Source organism: Syngnathus leptorhynchus, chromosome 12, assembly GCF_054491065.1.
Source record: "Syngnathus leptorhynchus isolate UIUO chromosome 12, UIUO_Slep, whole genome shotgun sequence".
Lineage (NCBI taxonomy): Eukaryota > Metazoa > Chordata > Actinopteri > Syngnathiformes > Syngnathidae > Syngnathus > Syngnathus leptorhynchus.
Genome location: NC_141206.1, coordinates 5,738,570 through 5,757,716, shown reverse-complemented (window position 1 = coordinate 5,757,716; position 19,147 = coordinate 5,738,570). Strand labels below are relative to the sequence as shown.

Below are 19,147 nucleotides of genomic sequence, written 5' to 3'. Positions count from 1 at the left end.
GGGAACGTGTGCGTTCTGACATCTGTGTCTCCTGCGCTTCAGGGAGAGCATGACTATCTCCACCGCATCTCAAGTAGTCGCCTACTTTAAATCATCTGCTCCCTTACCGTTCCTTATCACTGCCCCCTGTGGCCTGGTGGCTCAAATTATGTTTTGATGGAAGAAAAAAAAAAAAAAGACCAATATTTTCTCTATGTAGATTTGAGATTTTTTTTGGTAGACTTGTTGCAGATGAGCAAGCCTCAGGGAGCTGGGTGGCCCATTTAACACAGGCGCGTTTGGAGGATTAACTAGAAATAAATAAATTCATAGTGTGAGCTCATCAACTAGAGTAAACATGATATAGATTTTTCGAAAATAAACCAAGTGTAGCAGACTTCCTCCACGGCTCCTTAGTTTTACAACTCTTCCCCCTACTGCATATCACAAGAGTCATGTAAGGAAAAGCCTGGAAATGCCCTTTATTTCCATATCATATAAAACATAATAAAACAATTTTTAAAAAATCCATATTTGGTATCATCAAATATTCAAACGTCCCGGATTACCTAAAGATGTTGTCATTGGGGTCCCTGACCCAGCTAGGACACGTGCTACGGCACAGTTTGCTACACTGAAAGATTAATAAGCAAATCTAAAATATTTATGCGAGCTACAGCTGGAAGACAAGACGTCCACTCCCAACACGTTGGCCAACTCTTTGGCTGAAGTTGCAAGTTCATTAAAAAGTCCCCAGTGTCATCGGCAGACTGATTATGAACTGAAAGCTCGGATGAAGCGCATCCAATTATCGAGGAAGGATTGATAATGATGCCCATACATAATGTATGACATGCTGTATTGTTTTGATAGAGGTATTCATTTAATAATTATTCATTTAGTGGGTGGAATATGCACTGTAGCTCACCTACGGGGGACACTTCATTAGGAACCCCATAAATTGTCCAATCAGAAGCCCTGTACTTGTTTGTCATCACTTAAAATATGAAAAGATCAGAAAACCGTATAAATCAAGATTGGGCAAACTTGCACAAGGCCAGATAGGTTAAAACGTGACCAAAGTATGTCAAATAATTCATCCATATTTATAATTAATGCATACTTTAATGGACTGTCGCTGCAAATATAACACCCTGTTGGCAGTTATTGAGAATAAAAGGCCGTCTAAGGATTGGCCGAGCCCGAAGAGACTGAGTGACAGCTGCCAAGAGCACTAAAAGGTGCAGGCGGCACACATAGAAATGGAGTGAATAGAGAGTGGCACGGGTGGGTGGGCATGACGCAGGCTAGAAAATATTAACGCTGCACTATTATTAGGTACAGAGCAGGCAGGAGAGATGTTTAAGCTCCTGTGCTGCCCTCTCAAATGTTCAATGTTGGAAGGAAGTAACAGTCATGAATGAAATGATGCACACGGTAGTAATACCTTGGGGTTACTCGGCAGTCATAATTTATCCCATTCAATTAAAAAACACATGAATTGATTAGGAAAAATATTACAATAATTATTCATTGAATAGATAAAAATATAAAAATGGGAAAAATTAAAATAATAGAATGTATCATTATAATATATATATTATTAAACATGTATATAGTATATAAATATACACATATTTAAATGTATGTATATATACACACCTATACATATATAGTTTGAAAGAGTCACGAGTCTTCATAAGCATTAACATACATGTTTCCTATACGGGTGTTACTCTATAGTAATATATATTTATAGGTTTAATAAATATAAGGTCGTGATTTAAAATGGCATTAACTTGACTTCAAGAGGTGAGAAAATTTGAAAATATACAAGCATTAGTGCATTAAAACATTCCGCAATATTTAATATTGTGTTCGAGAGCTATAATGAGAAATGTATTCAACGTCTCCCCCTTGTGGCCATATGTGAAACAACCAGACTAACGGACTGCACTGTACTTAAATAGCCATTAATATAAAAGTATTCTATTTTTTATTTTTTTTTTCAAAAATAACTATTTAAATAACGTGTTTGGTTCTGAAGAATAACAATAGGAAATAATATGAATAAATCATATGAAAACATTGTATATAAAGTAATTATTTTAATAAAGAGTCAAAAGAATTGCAACTGAAAAGTGAAAAAATATAAATACAAAGCTAAAATTAATTTAAACGTCCAGAACATTACATTTTCTTAAATTAATATGAAAATAATTCTTTATAAGTTTAGCTCAAAATATTGCATAAATACTGTAGAAATGAAGAAAATATTGAAATGAAATTAACTACTGCATGGAAATTGAAATAGTTTTTTCTTACAACCTTTTTCACTTGCAAAGTGTTTTTTGCATCAGTCTTATAACAACACACGCACATGCGCACATATTGACACACAAGCAAAAACATTTGGCTGACTTTTGGAGTGGATGAATAAATATCTAATAAAAAAAAAAAAGAGGTGGCCTGATACACAGATAGAAAAGTCAGCAGGCTGAAATTTTCTTTGAGAGACTGCAACAACACAAGTGAGTTTGTTGATGACATCTACGTTACCATTTATGGACATAGCACACGTGGACCCCGTACATGGATGTCCATGATCTGACATAAGAAAGACTGCGTGAACTTGTCAAGGTTTACACAAGCCCATCTGGACTGGAGGGAACAAGACAGCAGCAGGGGGGCTGGGGTCACTTAGGGAGCGTCATTAAATTACACCTGCTCTAGGGGGCGAGAGGAATTGGTTGCAGTTATTTGTTATTATAGTTTTGTGTATGTCTGCATGTGCACATGTATATACACACACCATATTCTACTCAACTTTATTCATAGAGCAATTTAAAACCAACCACAGCTGCATACAAAGTGTTGAACAAAAAGTACAAATCAGACATATCAAGGTAGTTCAAACAATGCAGATAAAAGGGGTCAACACAATAAAATCTAAATAAATCTCCTGCCGAGTCGAAAACCAAAGACGAAAAATCGCAGTGGTAGAAGAGAAACATTTCTTGACAGTCCCTAAGCGGTGGAGCCAGGCAGTGCAAGTGGTGCATGTTCCCGTGACAACCCCATGAGGAACTTCATTCAGTGCGCATCATCAGGAGCAGCAGCCAGATGTCAAGTGAGTGACCTTGCGTTGCCCTTTGACTGAGATGGGCAAGTCCAAATGGTGCTGCTGCCTGGCGAGCACGCTGCTATCCATAGTGGCTCTCGTGTGCGTGTGCGTGGCCACTCTGATGTTCACGCCGTGCTCGGGCGGATTCCGGCACGCCGCCGTGGCAGCAGACTCGCTGCTTTGCTCTCAAGTTGGCAAGTAAGTAAATTCTCAATCGCTTCAATTCTTTTTTTTTTTGTGGTCTTCTATGGCTTTCGTCGCAATAGTTTGCGGTACACTTTTTGCTGAGTCAGCAGTTTCTGTGATAAGCAGGTTAAGAGATTGGAGAAGATAGATAATGCCCGCATGAATATGCTGCTTACTTCATATCGCTACTTGAGGTATTCACAACATGCAAACTGAGATTAGAACGGGCAGTTAAATGATGCTGCTGTTATGCGCTGGGTATAAAAAGTCTACACCCCCCTGTTCAAATGCTGAGTTTTTGAAATGCAAACAATTTAAACCAAGATAAATAATTTAAAAACTGGCCTTTGAACAGGGAAGGGGTGTGTAGACTTTTTTTTTTTATTCACCATGTTATGAAAAAGTCGACTTTCAGCTTTGTTTAACCCAGCAGAAATTGTCACTGTGATAGTATTGACTGGCAAACAGTGTGATTTATTTTTGGCTTTGCCAAGTACTTGTTGAGTCACTTTAAATTTCCGTCATTACATTTGTGTTTAGTTGAATGTGTGCGTCTAGATTGCGATACATCTCTCCATAATTTTACATTGATTACTGACAAGATAGGAAAATATTTGGATTGTGAGTTGGATTTTATTCATATTGAAGTTGCGGAATTAATTAGATTGATTGCTATATGGTCAGAAATGTAAATAAATGACAAGAAATATTTACATTTAATGTCAATTATTGAATAAAAATGAGAATTCATTCTAAGAATAAATGATCTTATCTGACATATTTCACATATCCAGTCATTTTAACTTCATGCTGTCAAACAATTGAAACTTGTGCATGGTTTATGTCCTTCTACTGGTGTGTACACATGAACGCTCCCACGCATACCTGAATGTCTTCCAGGAACGTGCTGCAGCAGGGTGGCTCGGCAGTGGACGGCGCCATCGCGGCCCTCCTGTGCACCGCCGTGGTCTACCCTCAGAGCATGGGACTCGGTGGAGGCTCTGTAGTAACGGTTAGAAATAAAACAGGTCGGTGCTGACAAGAATTTCACAAAGCGGCTTGTCAATGATGCGGTTGCGGGGCATTTTTATTCCAGGTCAGGTGACGGTCTATAACTTCCGAGAGACTGTCCCACGCAATTTTAAAAGCAACCTGTTAGATGACTGTACTGGCTCCAAAAAGATGGCAGGTAATTCCAAAATGTGTGTTGGTAAATATGCATGAGGATTACCATTTCCGAGATTGTCTTCTCCAAGGTAGTCAGTGGATTGGCGTTCCCGGTGAGCTGCGGGGCTACGAAGCCCTTCATAAGCGCTACGGCAAGCTGCCGTGGTCCAAGCTCTTCGAGGAGCCTGTAAGATTGGCCAGAGAGGGCCTTCAGGTGCCTCCTCACTTGGGGAAGATTCTTGCCATACCCAATGTGAAAAGAAGAATAGAACAATCATCCCTCTGGTACTGAAATACTTTCCGTTTTCTCTCTTCTTTAAAATGAAGTGTCAAACTAAATAGTGTGCTGCCATCTAGTGGCTGACTGTGGAAGTACACCCAAATAAAAAAAAAATCATGAATGACTTTAATTCCATTATTTTTTTCTAAATCATAAAGCAAATTAAAATTTGGAATAATGTCTGTGTTTCAGTGAAGTTTTCTGCAACAACAACAAGAGTGTTCTTGAGACAGGAGACATAATCAAGTTTCCTCAACTTGCTGAGAGCATGGAGACAATTGCCAAGAAAGGAGCGGACGCTTTCTACGCTGGCGAGATGGCCTTGGATTTAATTCACGACGTTAAAGCCGCAGGTAGGACGCACCACAATATTATTCTATATTTGTATTTCTATACGTCAATCTTATAGGTGGGACATTAGAAATGGAGGATCTGAGTTCTTACCGGACAAGGGTGGTGGACGCGTGGACAGTTCCTCTGGGGGACACGCTGATGCACATCCCTCCACCGCCTGCTGGGGGCGCCCTGCTTGCCTTTATCCTCAAGATCATGCAAGGTTTCTCCTCATTTCATGTTAGTTAAGCAAATAAGTTGAATATTCAAGTAGTGTTTTTTTTTACAGGATTCTCCGTGAGACCACATTCCCTGGATGGGGAAGGAAAAATTCAGTTTTATCACCATTATATAGAGGCTGTCAAATTTGCCAATGGCCAGCGAAGGAGCATTCGTGATCCTTTTTTCAACAGCGAGAAGGTTAGGATTTTATATTTAAGCATAATAATTATTTGTGTACAAAAATGGTGTCAGAGAAATTCCAGGACTGCCCTCACAAATGAGTAAAGTGTAAAATAGGTTCGGGAATGTCATCTTCTTCCAGAGTGCAGCGCATCTGATAGATCCAGACTTTATCGATCATATCAGGACAATGATTTCTTCCAGCGGCACTCACCCGCCTTCGTACTACTCCAACATCAAGCCGCCACCCGATCACACGGGAACGTCGCAAGTATCCGTGCTGGATGAAGACGGACTGGCCGTCTCTGCCACCAGCACCATCAATCATCTGTGAGGAGACGCCTGTTGAAAATATCCTGAAATATAAAGCTTGTCATCACCGTGTTTTGGTCTAGATTCGGTGGAGGTGTTTACTCCCCACGTACGGGTATCATCCTTAATAATGAGCTGGCTGACTTCTGTGGGAAAGCAGACACACTGAAGCCTGGTGAGGTCCATCTTCAGCTCTGTGAAGACACAAATAGACACAAACTAGCGTGATTGGCAAGAACAGTCCACATAATCGAGCTATTTAAAATTTGTTGTTTCAGGTGAGCAGCCTCCCTCCTCGATGACACCAGCAATACTCGAGTCCAAATCTGGGGGGCTTCTTGTGATTGGTGGAGCAGGGGGAAGCATGATCACCGGTGCAGTGGCCTTGGTATTAATTATATCATTAATAATTATATTTGTGTGTGTGTGTCCTTTATTGATTTTTTAAATATTTTCCTGTGTCCTCTAGTCTGTAATGAATCACCTGTGGCTGGGAATGAGTCTAAAAGAAGCGATCGACGCTCCCATTGTATTTGTGGATTCTAAGAATAATGTCAATTTTCCACCCGCTTTTGACCAGGTGAGCTATCATAATGCACTGGACGATCGGATACGATGACTTATAAAAGTCTTGATACGTTTTCGCTTTGCTTTCAGTCTGTAATCGACGGCCTCAGAGCTCTTGGGCATCAAGTTGGACAAATGCAGTATTTCTTTAACATCGTGAATGGAGTAGAGAAGGAGAAAGGATGCATTATGGCCAAATCAGACGCAAGGAAGAACGGGATGGCAGATGGATACTGATTTGGAACACGATTTCCACTTTGCCTTGAAGACTCTCTTCTAATACGGTTCAATGATCAGGTGAATTTTTTCGGGACTTTGTAGAAGAATGTTTGTGGATATTCTATTGTCTATTTTTTATGATGCCTTTTTAATAATTTTTGTTTTTAGTATTTACTGGCAGTGGGATACATCACATTTATTTTTGAACAACCAATTAACAAATATGAAATCATTGTAAATGATAAAACATGGTTATTGTACAAATGGTCATTTTATTAATTCAGCATTTATTTCTGTCAGCATTTGCGCCTTTGGACTGGAAAGATGAAATTCATTTAAACTTTATTGACATGATTTTTTGTGGAGCAGAGAAATTATGTTCAGCTACCTTCTAGTTAGGTGAGCTGGGGCCACATTTACCAAAAATTGCTTTCCCATTAAGCATCATGTAGTGCAGAAAAAGGACATAAAAAAATACAGTGAAAAGTTTTATAAATTGGAACATACCTCATGAATGTTGTCACCACAGGTATCAAAGATGTTGCACGGCGTTCTGCTTGTGCTGCAAGTCACACAAGCACATTTACTGTTAGCAAATACAAAAGTACCTCAGGAAAATGTCTGAAAATTGACCCACCGGCAAGAAATCTTTTTTTTTTTTTTTTTTTTTACTCTTATTATGATTATTATTATTTTGGGTCAGGTCAGGCCATGGTGTCCATATGGAATGTTACTCCACCATTCCGGAAGCTAAAAATATGAGTGTTACAGAAAATGGATGGAAGGATAGAAAACCAGCCTTCTTTTATAAGCTTTAAAAAAATAAATGAACTCAAACTTCAAAAAGGCTCAGAACAATTAAAATGTATCTAGTTTAATTTTCAGCAGATGAATATGTACACATTTAAGTTCACCACGTAGCTTCAGGCAGCGAGAAGAGCAAATACTGACATAGTATTCTGTCAAGGCAAGTTCCAGCATCAATAAACAAAAAAATTTAAAATAGTCACAATTTTGTTCCACATACAATATGATGTCATTGGTCCACATGTAATCATTTTATCTGGAAAATAAAAACGATAGTGTTCTCTTATAGGTCGATATAAGAAATACAATCAGCAGTTCTCATCTTTGCACGAGGGGTGAGGGGTAGCAGCCAAAAGGAAGAGAACTAAAAAAAAAAAATAAAAAAAAAGAGCAAATATACAATAAAAAATATAATTTTTTTTCAGGGTTGAGTGGAATTCATATTTATGGTATTTTTAAAATATTTCATGATTTGGCCTTTTCTGCTAGTGTTCAGTGACTATCCTGAAATGTTCTTCTCATCTTGAAGGCATTCTAGGACATAGTGGATCACCCTGTAGCAGAAGATATATTGGTCCTGGAAGCACATAAAAACATACGTAAGACGTGAAAAAAAGTCACACTTCATATTTACTCAGTAGTCAAGAGCACCTCTGTCTGAACCATTCCCTTTCGCTGGAGTCTCATGTTTCGTACCACATCAGAAATATCAAACTGAAAAGGAAAATCATTCTTTTGTTAAAATTTTTGACACTGCAATGTATTAAATTAGCAATAATGTCATTTCAAAATGTATGAAAAATTCGGTCCCACTCACATCGGCGTCCTTGCTGATGAGACCGAGGACCACGTCGATGCAAATAAGCGTTCCGGAGCGTCCGATGCCGGCGCTGCAGTGCGTGATGATGGGGCCCGAGCGGTGAACGTGTCTCATGTAGGAGATAAAGGTGAGCAGCTGCTCGGGCTGCGACGGCGTCCCGTGGTCGGGCCAGCCCGTGTAGTTCAGGTGCGTCACCAGCTGCGTTTCATCCGTCTGGACGACAACATTCGGGTTGTCAGATGATCTGCGCTTCTTTACAGGTTTTTCCACGGCCTTACCGTTACATCTTTGACCTCCACCAGCCGGATGACAAAGTGGTCCAAGTATTGGTCTTTGACCAACTTGACTTGCAGGCGCTGGTCCACCATCTCCGTGGTGCCCGGCGAGTCTGGCCAGTACCGTTGGCACTTCACTTTGCCGCCCTCGATCTCCTGCGTCATCATGGCCACCACGTTGGACTTCTGCTCCCAAACCATCTGCCAGAAGTCGCCCATGGTGGTGGGCAAGGGTCCCTGGCAGGCGATGTATGCAAATTCTTCATCCTTCACAGCCATCTTAATATGGTTGGCGTTGATATAGCCGCCATTTGTGCCCAGCACCACTCGCGTGGTATCGACTGCGGGAAAACAAATATGGAAAAATTGAATGGAGAAAAAGGAAAAAAAGGCCTCATAACTGCCTTAACACTTGAAATGGATGCCTGTGTGTTCCCTCCTCTACCCAAATGTGTGAACTCACAAGGGACAATGTTCTTGTAGCGGTTCTTCCTCTTGTTTTCCTTTGTCTGGCCAACCAAACAGTCGTCCAGAGGTTGAAGATTTTGAAGATTCTACAAGGAAGTGTCGCCAGCATGATGAGAGGATCCATAGATCAGTGAGATTATTGAGAGGGTCTCACCTCAAATTCCTGCTGGGGGACTTTCTGGTCCAGAAGGCCTTTCATCATGCGCACGACGCCGTTGAGCTTGAGACCCGTGTACTGGCCGTCGGGGACCACCTCAACCAGTGGCAAGGAAGTCATCTCTTCCTCTGTGATGATCGGCCCGTCTGCGTCAAAGCACAACAAAACACACTATATTATGAAATGATGAAGAAAAAAACTGTTGAATCCTTAGAAAAAATGTGATATAATAATGAAATAAATTGTATTTTTATTTATTTATTGCATCACAGGATTCTAATAGTAATTGGTGCTTATTCTTATTACATGTAAATGATAAAATAGTCACCAGTACTGAATTGGGAATTGAGGTTTTCAATGGGCAGCTCATCGCTTTCCCACGTGATGACGTCATCATCTTCGAGCTGGCCAGCGCTCATTTGCAGATAACTGCCCATTCAAACAACAGACGAGATGTTAAAAAAAATAAAAACAACATCGAAAATCCACTCTCCTAAAACCAACTCTTACTTTTCATTGCTGGGGGCGTCCACGCTCTCCTCCAACCATCCAACTTTCCGGGAACCCTAAGGAGTAAAAGAACAAGCAATTAAAAGGTGATCTGTAAATGTTTAACATTTAGGGCTTAGATGAGAACCTCAGGCGAGTCTTCGGGCAAGGAGGACCCGTCGTAGTCCGTGTCTTCAGAGAGTTCGGTACTGTTCTCCTTTGTGGGATGGGGCGGGACTTCGTCATAGTCTGTCGGCGGTAATGGCGGACAGCCAGATTTGAGTAAATTATGGGGACTACCCAACTTGGTCTTCACCCCGCTGTCCTCACTGAGCTCTGAGAAGAAAATATTTGATCATTACAAACCATGATAGTTTTGCTTTTGTGTTATCGAAGACAACCTCGAGGCACGCTGGTTACCTGCGTTTCCATTGCATTTGTCCGTGTTGATGGGCAGATGGGCCAGGTAAGTGCTGGGGTTCTGGTCAGGCGGTCTGGACACTATCAGGCGGACCAGGCCTTTAGCTTTGCGAATGGTGGTGACAGCTTTAGTGTGCGAGATGCCAGTCATTGGTTCCTCATTTACCTGCCAACACAAAATAGCCTCAGACAAAAGCTCATTTGCATAAGGAAGATTTCATTAAAAAAACCTACTTTCAGAAGCCTGTCGCCCACTTGCAACTTCCCCGAGGCCTCCGCGACTCCGCCTGCTGTGATCGACTTAACGAAGATGCCTCGCTCACCTCCGATCACAGAGAAACCAAGACCTCCGGATTGTGGCTTGTCCAGCTCTAGCTTGATCACCTCCTCCTGTACGTTCAAACGTGTTAACAAAGTCGCATTGTACATCAAAAACAAACCTTTTTTTTTTCTAGAGGATTCAACCTACCTCTAAAGAAGACAGAACTGAGAAAAACTCATTCTCCATTGGATCTTCTGTTGTGCGGAACCCTTGAATGACAAACAACAGTCACAACTATTGGCCTTTTTTTTTTTGCAACACGGGGTTTTAATACTCACACAAAAACTTTTTTTATTCGTTTATTGATATATCCCTATTATATCATGGGTCTATTTACAAATTAATTGTAATTAATAGGCAAACTCGGCACATACCATTTATGCCAGATGATACATTGGCCCTGACGTTGCTATTGAGTGTAGAAACAGTTTTGCCAGGAAGTACAGGGTTGCCATCCCTTTGAGTGAGAGAGAAACGAAAAAAATGAGATCCAACTGAAAAACAATCCATTATTCTTCAATGGATACATCACACTACCTTGTGGCCTTAAGAGTCAGGTCACCACAGGAGAGTTCCAACAATCTGGTGTTCTCGCTGAGGGTGAGTTCCTGAGTGGGTGCACCGTTAATGTAATGGATGACATCCAGGGGTCTCAAGCTGCCTTCGTCCAAAGCCGCTGATCCTGCGAGGATGTCCTTGACAAACACGAGACCGTACGCGCTGTCGCTCCCGCCGTCTAACACCAGACCTTCAAGGAGGTACCGGGAATCATCTCTTACTGACAAGCGTTTGACTTCATCGGTTGGATTTGGAATCGTAGATCTTCTTACCAAGCGGCTTGTGGATGTCTCGAAAGCAGATATCGGGCAGCAGGTGGGCATCGATGTAGGGTTTAGGGCCATCTAACACCCTGCCCACCACCAAGTTCACCACCCGAGGCTCTGAACGCACAAGTTCTACCACCTCGGTGTGGCCCATGTTGCTCACGTCCGTCTGGTTGACCTGTGAATAAAAGCCACGCAAGATGAGAGTGGTACTATCTTGATTTAAAAAACAAAAAGAGCAATGAATGATTCTGGACCTTGAGCATTCTGTCGCCAGGTCTGAGGCGTCCGTCACTTTTGGCGGGATCCTGAACAATGTCGTGGATGTAACAACTGTGATCACTGCCTTTGGTCAGCGTAAAGCCAAGGCTGCCCTTTTCAGATTTCATTAGTGACACGTTCAGCTCCACTTCCTGTCAACACAGACACATATCCAACAGATGAAACCTTCAACCAGAACTAGAGGATTCATTTTGGTTTTATTTCACAGTGGTTGACAACGGCCTTACCGGGAGAAGTTCGTCCATCTCTGTACCGTTTGTAGGCAAAGAGTGGTGTAAAGGCATGGGCAGAGGAGGAGGAAGTGGATCCGGACTCGGGGCTGAATGGGAGGACGGCAGGTGGAGGGAGGACCCTTGATTCCTGCCCGAACACAATGTAATCCATTTGGATTATTACTTTAGATTTACATGACAACTATTTTGTCAAATGAGGACCTCCATGTTCGTTTTTTCGATTGGTTACCTCTTGCTTTGTTCTAGTCTGGTCATGGCCATTTGTGGCGAGTAGAAAGCAGGTTGAACGCTGTCGTCCAGCTGACGGCTGCTTCCATAAGATCCGAGTCCCAAGCTGCTGCCGCTCGGGGTCTGGGAGACACTGCTGTCCCATGTCTGTCCGCCAAGCTCCAGAGCGCTAGGACTAAACGCTTCCTCTACCTCTTCATCGCCGTCCGTGCTGTCGCTGTAGCTGTTACGTCGGCCGTGGTTCTTGACTTGCAACTTGTCCAGGATGTCCTCCACACTTTCGGACTTCTTTAAACGCGGCATCTCCTGGAAATTCTCTGTGCTGTCACTGGATTTAATTCGCAGTCTCTCCAGGGCTACTTCCACGCTGGTCTGACTCCTCCTGTCATCCTGTGGAGGGCATGATTTGGTCCTTGGGAGATCAGGCTTTGCCGGGGGAAGCGGCTCTTTACGAGGTGATGGGTTGGGTGTCTGAGAAGAAATACACACAAAACACATTTACCTTTCAAATTCTTTATTGACCGCATAAACTTGGACATATGACAGCAACAATACCATAATAACAACTTTCTATTTCTTTAGAGTGGTAAAAGAAATTTACTATAGTAACTCTTTGCTGGTTATTCTCACCAAAAATGAGGTGTCCATCTCTGGAAGAACGCCCGGTTCCGGTCTACAGAGGCGCAACGTCACTTCCTGTCCCGTTCCTCGCAAGGCTGATATTACCTCCTGAACACCAAAAAAACAATTCTGACATAAATGGATGTTGTTTTTTTTTCCTGATCTAGAAACCATCAAAAAGGAAAGTTCTCATACATGCTGGGAGAGTCCTTTGAGGGGTGTTTTATTGACTCGCATGATGACATCGCCGACGTTGATGCGGCCGCTCTCAGCAGCCGGCTGACCGGGGAACAGTTTCTTCACTCGCACCATACTGGAGCCCGGAGCCTCGTCTGGGATGTACTCCTCCCGGCTGAAGCTGAAGCCCAGTCCTGAGGCGTTCTTCACCAGCCCCACCTCAAACACATTATCTGGTGCAGCAATTTTTAAAAAGAAAAAGTTACAGTTATTCTGTGTTTAGCCTTAAGGCTCCATGCTACTATTTTCGATAGTATCCTATTTTATTGTGTTTACAAATTTGCTGCTTTACCTGGCGTTAAAAAACTATACTCCGGCTTGTCTTTGAGGTCCCGTGGCGTTTCTTTAGTCTTGCTAGCGTCTCGGAGGCTGCTGTTGCTGGAGTGCAGCGGTGTGTACTGAGGAGTGACGGGTGCGTGGATCCTTTCCGTGGGTGGGTGACCCCTCTCCAGCAACAAATGAACCGTCTGATAATATGGGATAGAAAGTTAGACATCCCAATAAGTACATTAAAACTGCAGAGAGCGCTTGTAGTTAGCAGCTAGCTAAATGCTAACTGGTATGGTCACTCACCTGCCCCGTGTCCCTGAGAGCGTCGACAGCCTGCTGGTGAGAGGCGCCCTCAAGTGACTTTCCGTTAACGGCCACAACACGGTCCCCTGAGAACGTCAACAACAATCAGAATGGTGAATTCTATCCATCCATTTTCTACAGGATATCTGCATGTACCTTTAAGGATCCTTCCATCAAGTTCTGCAGCCCCTTTGGGAATGATGGCCTTCACGTAGATGCCGCCGTGCTGAATAGTTGTGTTCACTCCCCCCTAAAGAATAAAATGAGAACTAAAATGAAAACTAAGTCCAATCGAGATGCTAGTGATATATTTGCTGGGGGGGATTGATGGGTGTGTGGAATTTTAGTCATACACAACGTACTAAAATGATAGCACCATATTGTATGACGGATTGAACAAAACAATTTTTTGGCATGCAAGATTAATGAAACAAAATTAAAGTTATTTGTCAATCAACCGATGAAGAAATTTGGACATTCATTTTCTTGTTTAGCAATTGTAAATCAATGGTTAAATCTGGTCTAAGGTGCCACTTGCTACAAAATGAATCTAAATCACTGCTGACAAAGTGCATCATTTCTATTCCGCTACCATTTTGTGTTGATGTGTGCTTTAGTCATTTTAAGTTACTGTAATAAACTGCACTATGGACACAAACACATAGCACTAGCATCAAACGTTATTAAATGTGTTACATGAATGAGTCCTGGCCAATAAAGTACTTGCAAAGTGCTAAAGGTCCCATATTTCCAGTAATGTTAGAATTTAAAAAAATGTGTTAGTTCAAAATAAATAAATGTAGCATGCAGGGTGAGTGACAGTCCAGAATCCCCACAAGCACTTCCAGATTGGACCCGATCCATTTAAAGTGAAGCAAGGCAAACCCGGCAAAAATCACCACCGATGGATGATCAGCGGTGCGGGATGGAGGGGGGGGGGGGGGGGGGGAAACAGGGGGTTTAAGAAAGAGATTGTGAAAACCTTGCCGAACAGTACCGTGACACTTATGCCCAGGCTGCTGTCTTTTTTCGACAGCTCAATGTCAAATAGGTCTCCGGGCCGGAGGCTACTGACACCTGAGGCATTACCGTTTAAATGTTCTGGGTGGTAGTCCTGCGAACACAAGAAGAAGAAGAAGGCATGACGGTGAATGAGCGCAAGCTGGGACATGCAGGTGGGGGAGGAAAAGAAGGATTACATGCAGTTTGTAACAAAAGAGCCTCGCATTGCCATGTCAAATGCAATGAGAGCCGCTGGTTATAAACAGCTAATTAGTGAAGGCAGACAGAGAAAGAAATCAGTAGATGGAATCATTGCATTCAATGTTGCTGACACAAACATTTCAAAATCGATCGATTCTTATGCCCAGCCCCAGAATCAACAAAAGGGAAAGTACCTTATTGACCATTAGTTTCTCCTGACTTTTGGAGGGACTCTCCTCATCCACGTCAGAATCCCCTCCATCGGAATACTCCGAAAGCTTAGGAACTTCTAAGAGTTTGGTCTTCCGAGTTTTGGGAGGTAACGCCGGTGGCGGGGGATCCGAGGATGAATTTGGAGATACAAGTGTGGTAGTTGCTCTTTCAAGACACTGCTGGACTTGGCTGGAAGTGAGGGTTGGATTGTTGCTAACTATGTCTTGGGAGGTTGGGGAACTGAGTCGGGCTGGGAAGGTGGGTGAAGGGAATAGACGAGAGGCCGTAAGATCAGCTGATGGAACGTCCAGTTCTCGCTGAGCAGACTTGAGTTCCGCTAATGTAGACTTGGTCTTGGTTGGAGAAGAGCCAGATGAAGATTCTGAATAAATAATAATAAGAACACTTGCATTATAGGACATAGAGGAAAACTTTATGAGGTTTTCTTTTGGGAATGTTTTTCTTTTTAGAACTGTTTTTAGATTTAGGACTTGGAAGTATATTTTATTCAAATGCTGTTTTTACTGTAGGTTAGTGATAGATTATGGTACAGGCTATGAAATTTTGGAAGGGACCTCACTCCTGACTAAATTCTAAATGGAATGGAACCCTATTTAATAAGTTCTCTGAATATTTATTAATAATGATTTTAGGCCACATCACACTTGGAATGTTACCTTTATAGAGTCTTTCTTTGGGCTGCGAAACCACCAGTGTAACATCATCCGGAGCATTTTGGAGCACTTCAATGGTGTCGGCGTGAGAGAGCCCTTCTAGGTACAGATCGTTGACAGCCATTAGGCGATCTCCTGTGATGACATGAATGTGGCAAGTGTGATGACGTTTTAAGCACAACTGGTAAAATTTGAGGGGGAAGAAAAGGTGAGGTGGGTCTACCGGGTTTGAGATGACCATTAACATCAGCGGGACCCCCTGGCGTGACGGAGCTGATGATAGTACCCATGTCGCTGCGACCCGAGTTCTCCCCACCAACCACCTGGAACCCTGCACATACACACAGTGATGTCAAGAACGCACATCACATGACACCACATCAATAACAATGCATGTGAGGGGGACAAAAAAAATATTACCGAGCCCATATTTCACATCTTTCTTCAGGCTTACAGATGTGATTTGTTTCTCTGGAGATGGCAAAGCGTTGACTTTTTTCTTCAGGGAATCTATTAAAGAAAAATAATATTTGATGAGGTTTGGAATACAAAGAATAGAGCACAAAAATAAATACAAAAAACATACCACTAGCAGAGGTAGGGGTGGATGGCAGTCCAGTAGAGTTGTGCATACTGACCCCTAAAAAAGGCAGAAAATTACCCTTTGAGAACGCTCTATATATTTTTTTTATTTTTTATTTCATTGTCTGCAAGGTGACTTACCCATCACATAAGCTTGTCCCGCATCTTCTATAGATGAGGAATCTGATTCTCTTTTAGACTCTAATTGACTCCAGGCTGGACTGTTTTTTGATAAATAAATAAAAGTAATAAGTAAGTAAAATAAAAGTGCAATATTAAGTATTTCGTTTCTTCCACTAGGGGTCACTAGACTCAATAGAGAACCCTGGATTGTGGGAGTTAGCAATCAATCATTGTTGTAAACAAATACGACAGTATATAAGACTCAAGTACAGAGTGTGAGTATTTCTGTTACAAATCACTTAAACTCACGTGTTGTTCTGGTGCAAGAGCGAGTCCGTGTCTGAACTGGCGCGCTGGGCGGGGAGAATCCGATCCAGGCCGCCGCCATATCGTTCCGCTGTGCTCTGCTCCAAGGCCTCCAGTGTCTGGCCGAGGTTGTGAAGTGAGCGGCTCATGGGCCGGGGATTAGGGTGTACCTTTGCAGGATGGAACCCTGGAAAGTTAAGCTGGTCCTGGATCAGGAAGGAGCCAGGTGGCGCCTTGTTGAGAGCCACCTCTGAATAGGAGATTCTCTTCAGGTGCTCTGGGTTTGAGTGTGTGGACAGAGCAGGGGCCAGGCTGCCAGAGCTCAAAGCTCTGCTTACCACACCCTGACGATCCGAGGAATGCTTTAAGCCAGTCAGGGGTGTGCTCACTAAAAATAAAGATTTAAAAAATGATTGAATAAAGAAATAATGATGGTTTATTTAAAAAGCAGATAAGAGTTTGTGTTGTTTCTACCAAGGTCCTGGACCTCCTGGTTGCTTTGGAGAGCCCTCATCTGCTGGAGAAACTTGTGATGGTCAGAGCATAGCTGAAGTAGATATTGACATGTGTTGCTGGTGTCTGTCTGGAACACGTGCTTGATTCCATCTGATGTGTTTTGAAGACAAATCTTCTTTTTCTGGCGAATAAGCAAAGAGTTGTGTTAGGTCAAGCTCCAGTTTTGAACAATAAAGGTGGCTAGTTGAAAGTTCAAACCAAAAGTGTTATAACCAGATTAGGGTTACACTCATCAACAAAATGTCCTCACAGTGAACGAAATCTTCTTTGTCTCCCTCCAAGGGAACCTTAGCACTGGGGTACGATTTCCATTCAGGACCTCGAAAATGAGAACCCCTTTGGTGTAGACGCCCAGCATGATGCCAGTCTGGGACCTCTTCTCGGGGAGCACACGATGGAAATGGACACCGTATTCGGGCAACCTCTGGCTCACCTAAGGACAAATAAAAATTCATATATAATATATCAATTCCCAGAAATGGCATTAATAAAAAGTATAATTTACTGTGGGTCTCTGAATTTTAAGAGTACTTTTATATATAGCTAATAAAACGATGTATTATTTCATATGGGAAACAAAAACTAGGTCAACTAGCTTTATGGCTTTGACGTTCCACTGAACGAAGACATTTTGCTCTTAACTGACCTTGAGGAACTCAAACTCGGCCTCTGACTCTAGTGCTCCATAGTAGTTCCTATGAAGTTTTGGCAGCTCCTCCTTGATGGTCGCCTGGTCTATCTTGTCCAAGACTGACACAGGCAAGTAGTGCTCAGCTCGGAAGTACGCCTTCCCGACAAGCTGCTGCCCGGGGAAAGTTTATCAAGTTAAATAGTGAGCAAAACTTCAAAAATGTCTGCTCCTAACCTATTCTAAAAATGTGTCATGCATGATATCGAGTACCTCAGGTTGGTAGTCACCAAACTCCGCCTGCAAGGCTATGGAGGCCAACAAGATGGCATTTTCCATGTCGCAGCGCATTCTCTCCTCCAGGATGTCCTTCCTCAGCTGGAGATAGTACTGATGTTTGGTCAGAGCATGTCTGATATTCAAGACAAAAATACAAATACCATGATTATACAGTTCCACAAAAAAAAAAAAAAAAAAAAGTTTCATATGAACTCACTGAATTAGGTTGACATCATCAAGGAAAAACTTGATGCGGAGGTAAAGGTTGAAAGGCACGTCAGATTTCTTCTTCCAAGCGTCAGGGGCCACTTTCGATAGCTTGGCATCAGGATCAACGAAGAAAAACTCATTTTCTGTGAAGAGTGAGGGAGATTTTAGCTAAAGTAAGACACTGGATTTTCTTTTTCTCGGCAGATAGGAGTGCACTGACCTGTGAGATAAGCTAAGCCAAAGAGATGGCGTTCGACCAGGCCAACGTGAGCGATCACCATATCCAGCGCGTCTTTACACGAGGCCTTGAGGTCACAGGTCAGCTCCAGCTTCTGGCCGCTCAGTAGCACCACACTCAGCTTCCTTTGCACTTCCTCACCTTTACGCTTCTATGATGAAAATCAATAAATTGCTTACTGGATAATCAAAAGTGTTTGCTCCATCAGCATGAAAAAAACATTCTCACCATTATGGAAGAGGGAACAGTGAGGGCGACGCTGGGCTCACTGGACATCTTCACAAACTCTGGTCCGTGAAACAGCTGTTGAGGGGAAAGCATTAAAAAAAATTAAACAATATTTCATATTTGCGGCAGGGGCCAAGCATTGCTATGAAAAGCGAGAAATGTGCGGTCCGCCCGCTATTCCGTGTGGGCGGCGTCATAAAACTCTCTCAGCTTTATGTGAAGTCATGGTCACAGTTTGCAGCCAATAATTTTTTGTCCTTAAATGATAGTTAATTGAGTTTGTGGTGAAACGAAGACTTCACCCAAAACATTACACACAGCTGCAATTATCACCAGAGGCTACTGTGAATTATGTCGTTGTCAGCACTTTGCATTAAGCCAAAATAAGAAGAGCAAGGACCTTGGCTTTACGGAGCGGCATAGGAGACGTGTACGGTGGGTCCTGGAGGTCCAGCATGGAAGCGTGCGAAGGAGCTAGTGTGTCATCCAAGGTGTAGATGTTGGCCCGAGACAACCTGTTGGCCAGATGTGCCTGCAGACGCTGCACCTCCGCCTCCTGCTTCTGGAGGAGCAGCTCGGCTCCAGCTAAACCTTCATCAGCTGCTCCTTCATATTGCCTACA

General features: G+C 42.6%; 2 protein-coding genes across 9 annotated transcripts in view; one reads left to right on the top strand and one right to left on the bottom strand.

The window, feature by feature from the left end:
- The first annotated feature begins 3,047 nt into the window (after window positions 1-3,047).
- Window positions 3,048-8,143, top strand: ggt5b (gamma-glutamyltransferase 5b). The gene is made up of 12 exons (XM_085926442.1): window positions 3,048-3,301; window positions 4,190-4,317; window positions 4,386-4,478; window positions 4,546-4,741; window positions 4,929-5,089; window positions 5,146-5,292; window positions 5,359-5,489; window positions 5,614-5,801; window positions 5,867-5,963; window positions 6,067-6,171; window positions 6,253-6,363; window positions 6,441-8,143. Exons 1-12 carry the CDS (start codon window positions 3,141-3,143, stop codon window positions 6,585-6,587), a joined length of 1,665 nt encoding a protein of 554 aa, XP_085782568.1. The 5' UTR covers window positions 3,048-3,140; the 3' UTR covers window positions 6,588-8,143.
- ptpn13 (protein tyrosine phosphatase non-receptor type 13) overlaps window positions 7,428-19,147 on the bottom strand; it is a 46,399-nt gene continuing 34,679 nt past the window's right edge. For 4 of the 8 annotated variants that reach the window (XM_085926433.1, XM_085926432.1, XM_085926436.1 and 1 more), the window contains 39 exons: window positions 18,926-19,142; window positions 18,526-18,600; window positions 18,280-18,448; window positions 18,067-18,202; window positions 17,844-17,982; window positions 17,589-17,744; window positions 17,193-17,375; window positions 16,901-17,063; window positions 16,430-16,814; window positions 16,139-16,218; window positions 16,002-16,055; window positions 15,836-15,925; window positions 15,639-15,746; window positions 15,419-15,550; window positions 14,723-15,123; window positions 14,308-14,439; window positions 13,482-13,575; window positions 13,326-13,411; window positions 13,045-13,219; window positions 12,711-12,925; window positions 12,525-12,623; window positions 11,896-12,365; window positions 11,661-11,793; window positions 11,409-11,564; window positions 11,158-11,329; window positions 10,865-11,075; window positions 10,702-10,784; window positions 10,475-10,536; window positions 10,240-10,395; window positions 10,006-10,171; window positions 9,734-9,921; window positions 9,607-9,662; window positions 9,425-9,525; window positions 9,094-9,242; window positions 8,935-9,025; window positions 8,475-8,812; window positions 8,194-8,409; window positions 8,028-8,090; window positions 7,428-7,953 (listed from right to left, as the gene is read on the bottom strand). In XM_085926433.1, the coding sequence (XP_085782559.1) occupies window positions 7,876-7,953; window positions 8,028-8,090; window positions 8,194-8,409; window positions 8,475-8,812; window positions 8,935-9,025; window positions 9,094-9,242; window positions 9,425-9,525; window positions 9,607-9,662; window positions 9,734-9,921; window positions 10,006-10,171; window positions 10,240-10,395; window positions 10,475-10,536; window positions 10,702-10,784; window positions 10,865-11,075; window positions 11,158-11,329; window positions 11,409-11,564; window positions 11,661-11,793; window positions 11,896-12,365; window positions 12,525-12,623; window positions 12,711-12,925; window positions 13,045-13,219; window positions 13,326-13,411; window positions 13,482-13,575; window positions 14,308-14,439; window positions 14,723-15,123; window positions 15,419-15,550; window positions 15,639-15,746; window positions 15,836-15,925; window positions 16,002-16,055; window positions 16,139-16,218; window positions 16,430-16,814; window positions 16,901-17,063; window positions 17,193-17,375; window positions 17,589-17,744; window positions 17,844-17,982; window positions 18,067-18,202; window positions 18,280-18,448; window positions 18,526-18,600; window positions 18,926-19,142 (6,178 nt within the window). In that variant the 3' untranslated portion in view covers window positions 7,428-7,875. The remainder of the gene's footprint in view (window positions 7,954-8,027; window positions 8,091-8,193; window positions 8,410-8,474; window positions 8,813-8,934; window positions 9,026-9,093; window positions 9,243-9,424; window positions 9,526-9,606; window positions 9,663-9,733; window positions 9,922-10,005; window positions 10,172-10,239; window positions 10,396-10,474; window positions 10,537-10,701; window positions 10,785-10,864; window positions 11,076-11,157; window positions 11,330-11,408; window positions 11,565-11,660; window positions 11,794-11,895; window positions 12,366-12,524; window positions 12,624-12,710; window positions 12,926-13,044; window positions 13,220-13,325; window positions 13,412-13,481; window positions 13,576-14,307; window positions 14,440-14,722; window positions 15,124-15,418; window positions 15,551-15,638; window positions 15,747-15,835; window positions 15,926-16,001; window positions 16,056-16,138; window positions 16,219-16,429; window positions 16,815-16,900; window positions 17,064-17,192; window positions 17,376-17,588; window positions 17,745-17,843; window positions 17,983-18,066; window positions 18,203-18,279; window positions 18,449-18,525; window positions 18,601-18,925; window positions 19,143-19,147) is intronic. The other 4 variants (XM_085926438.1, XM_085926439.1, XM_085926437.1 and 1 more) reach the window with 4 other exon arrangements.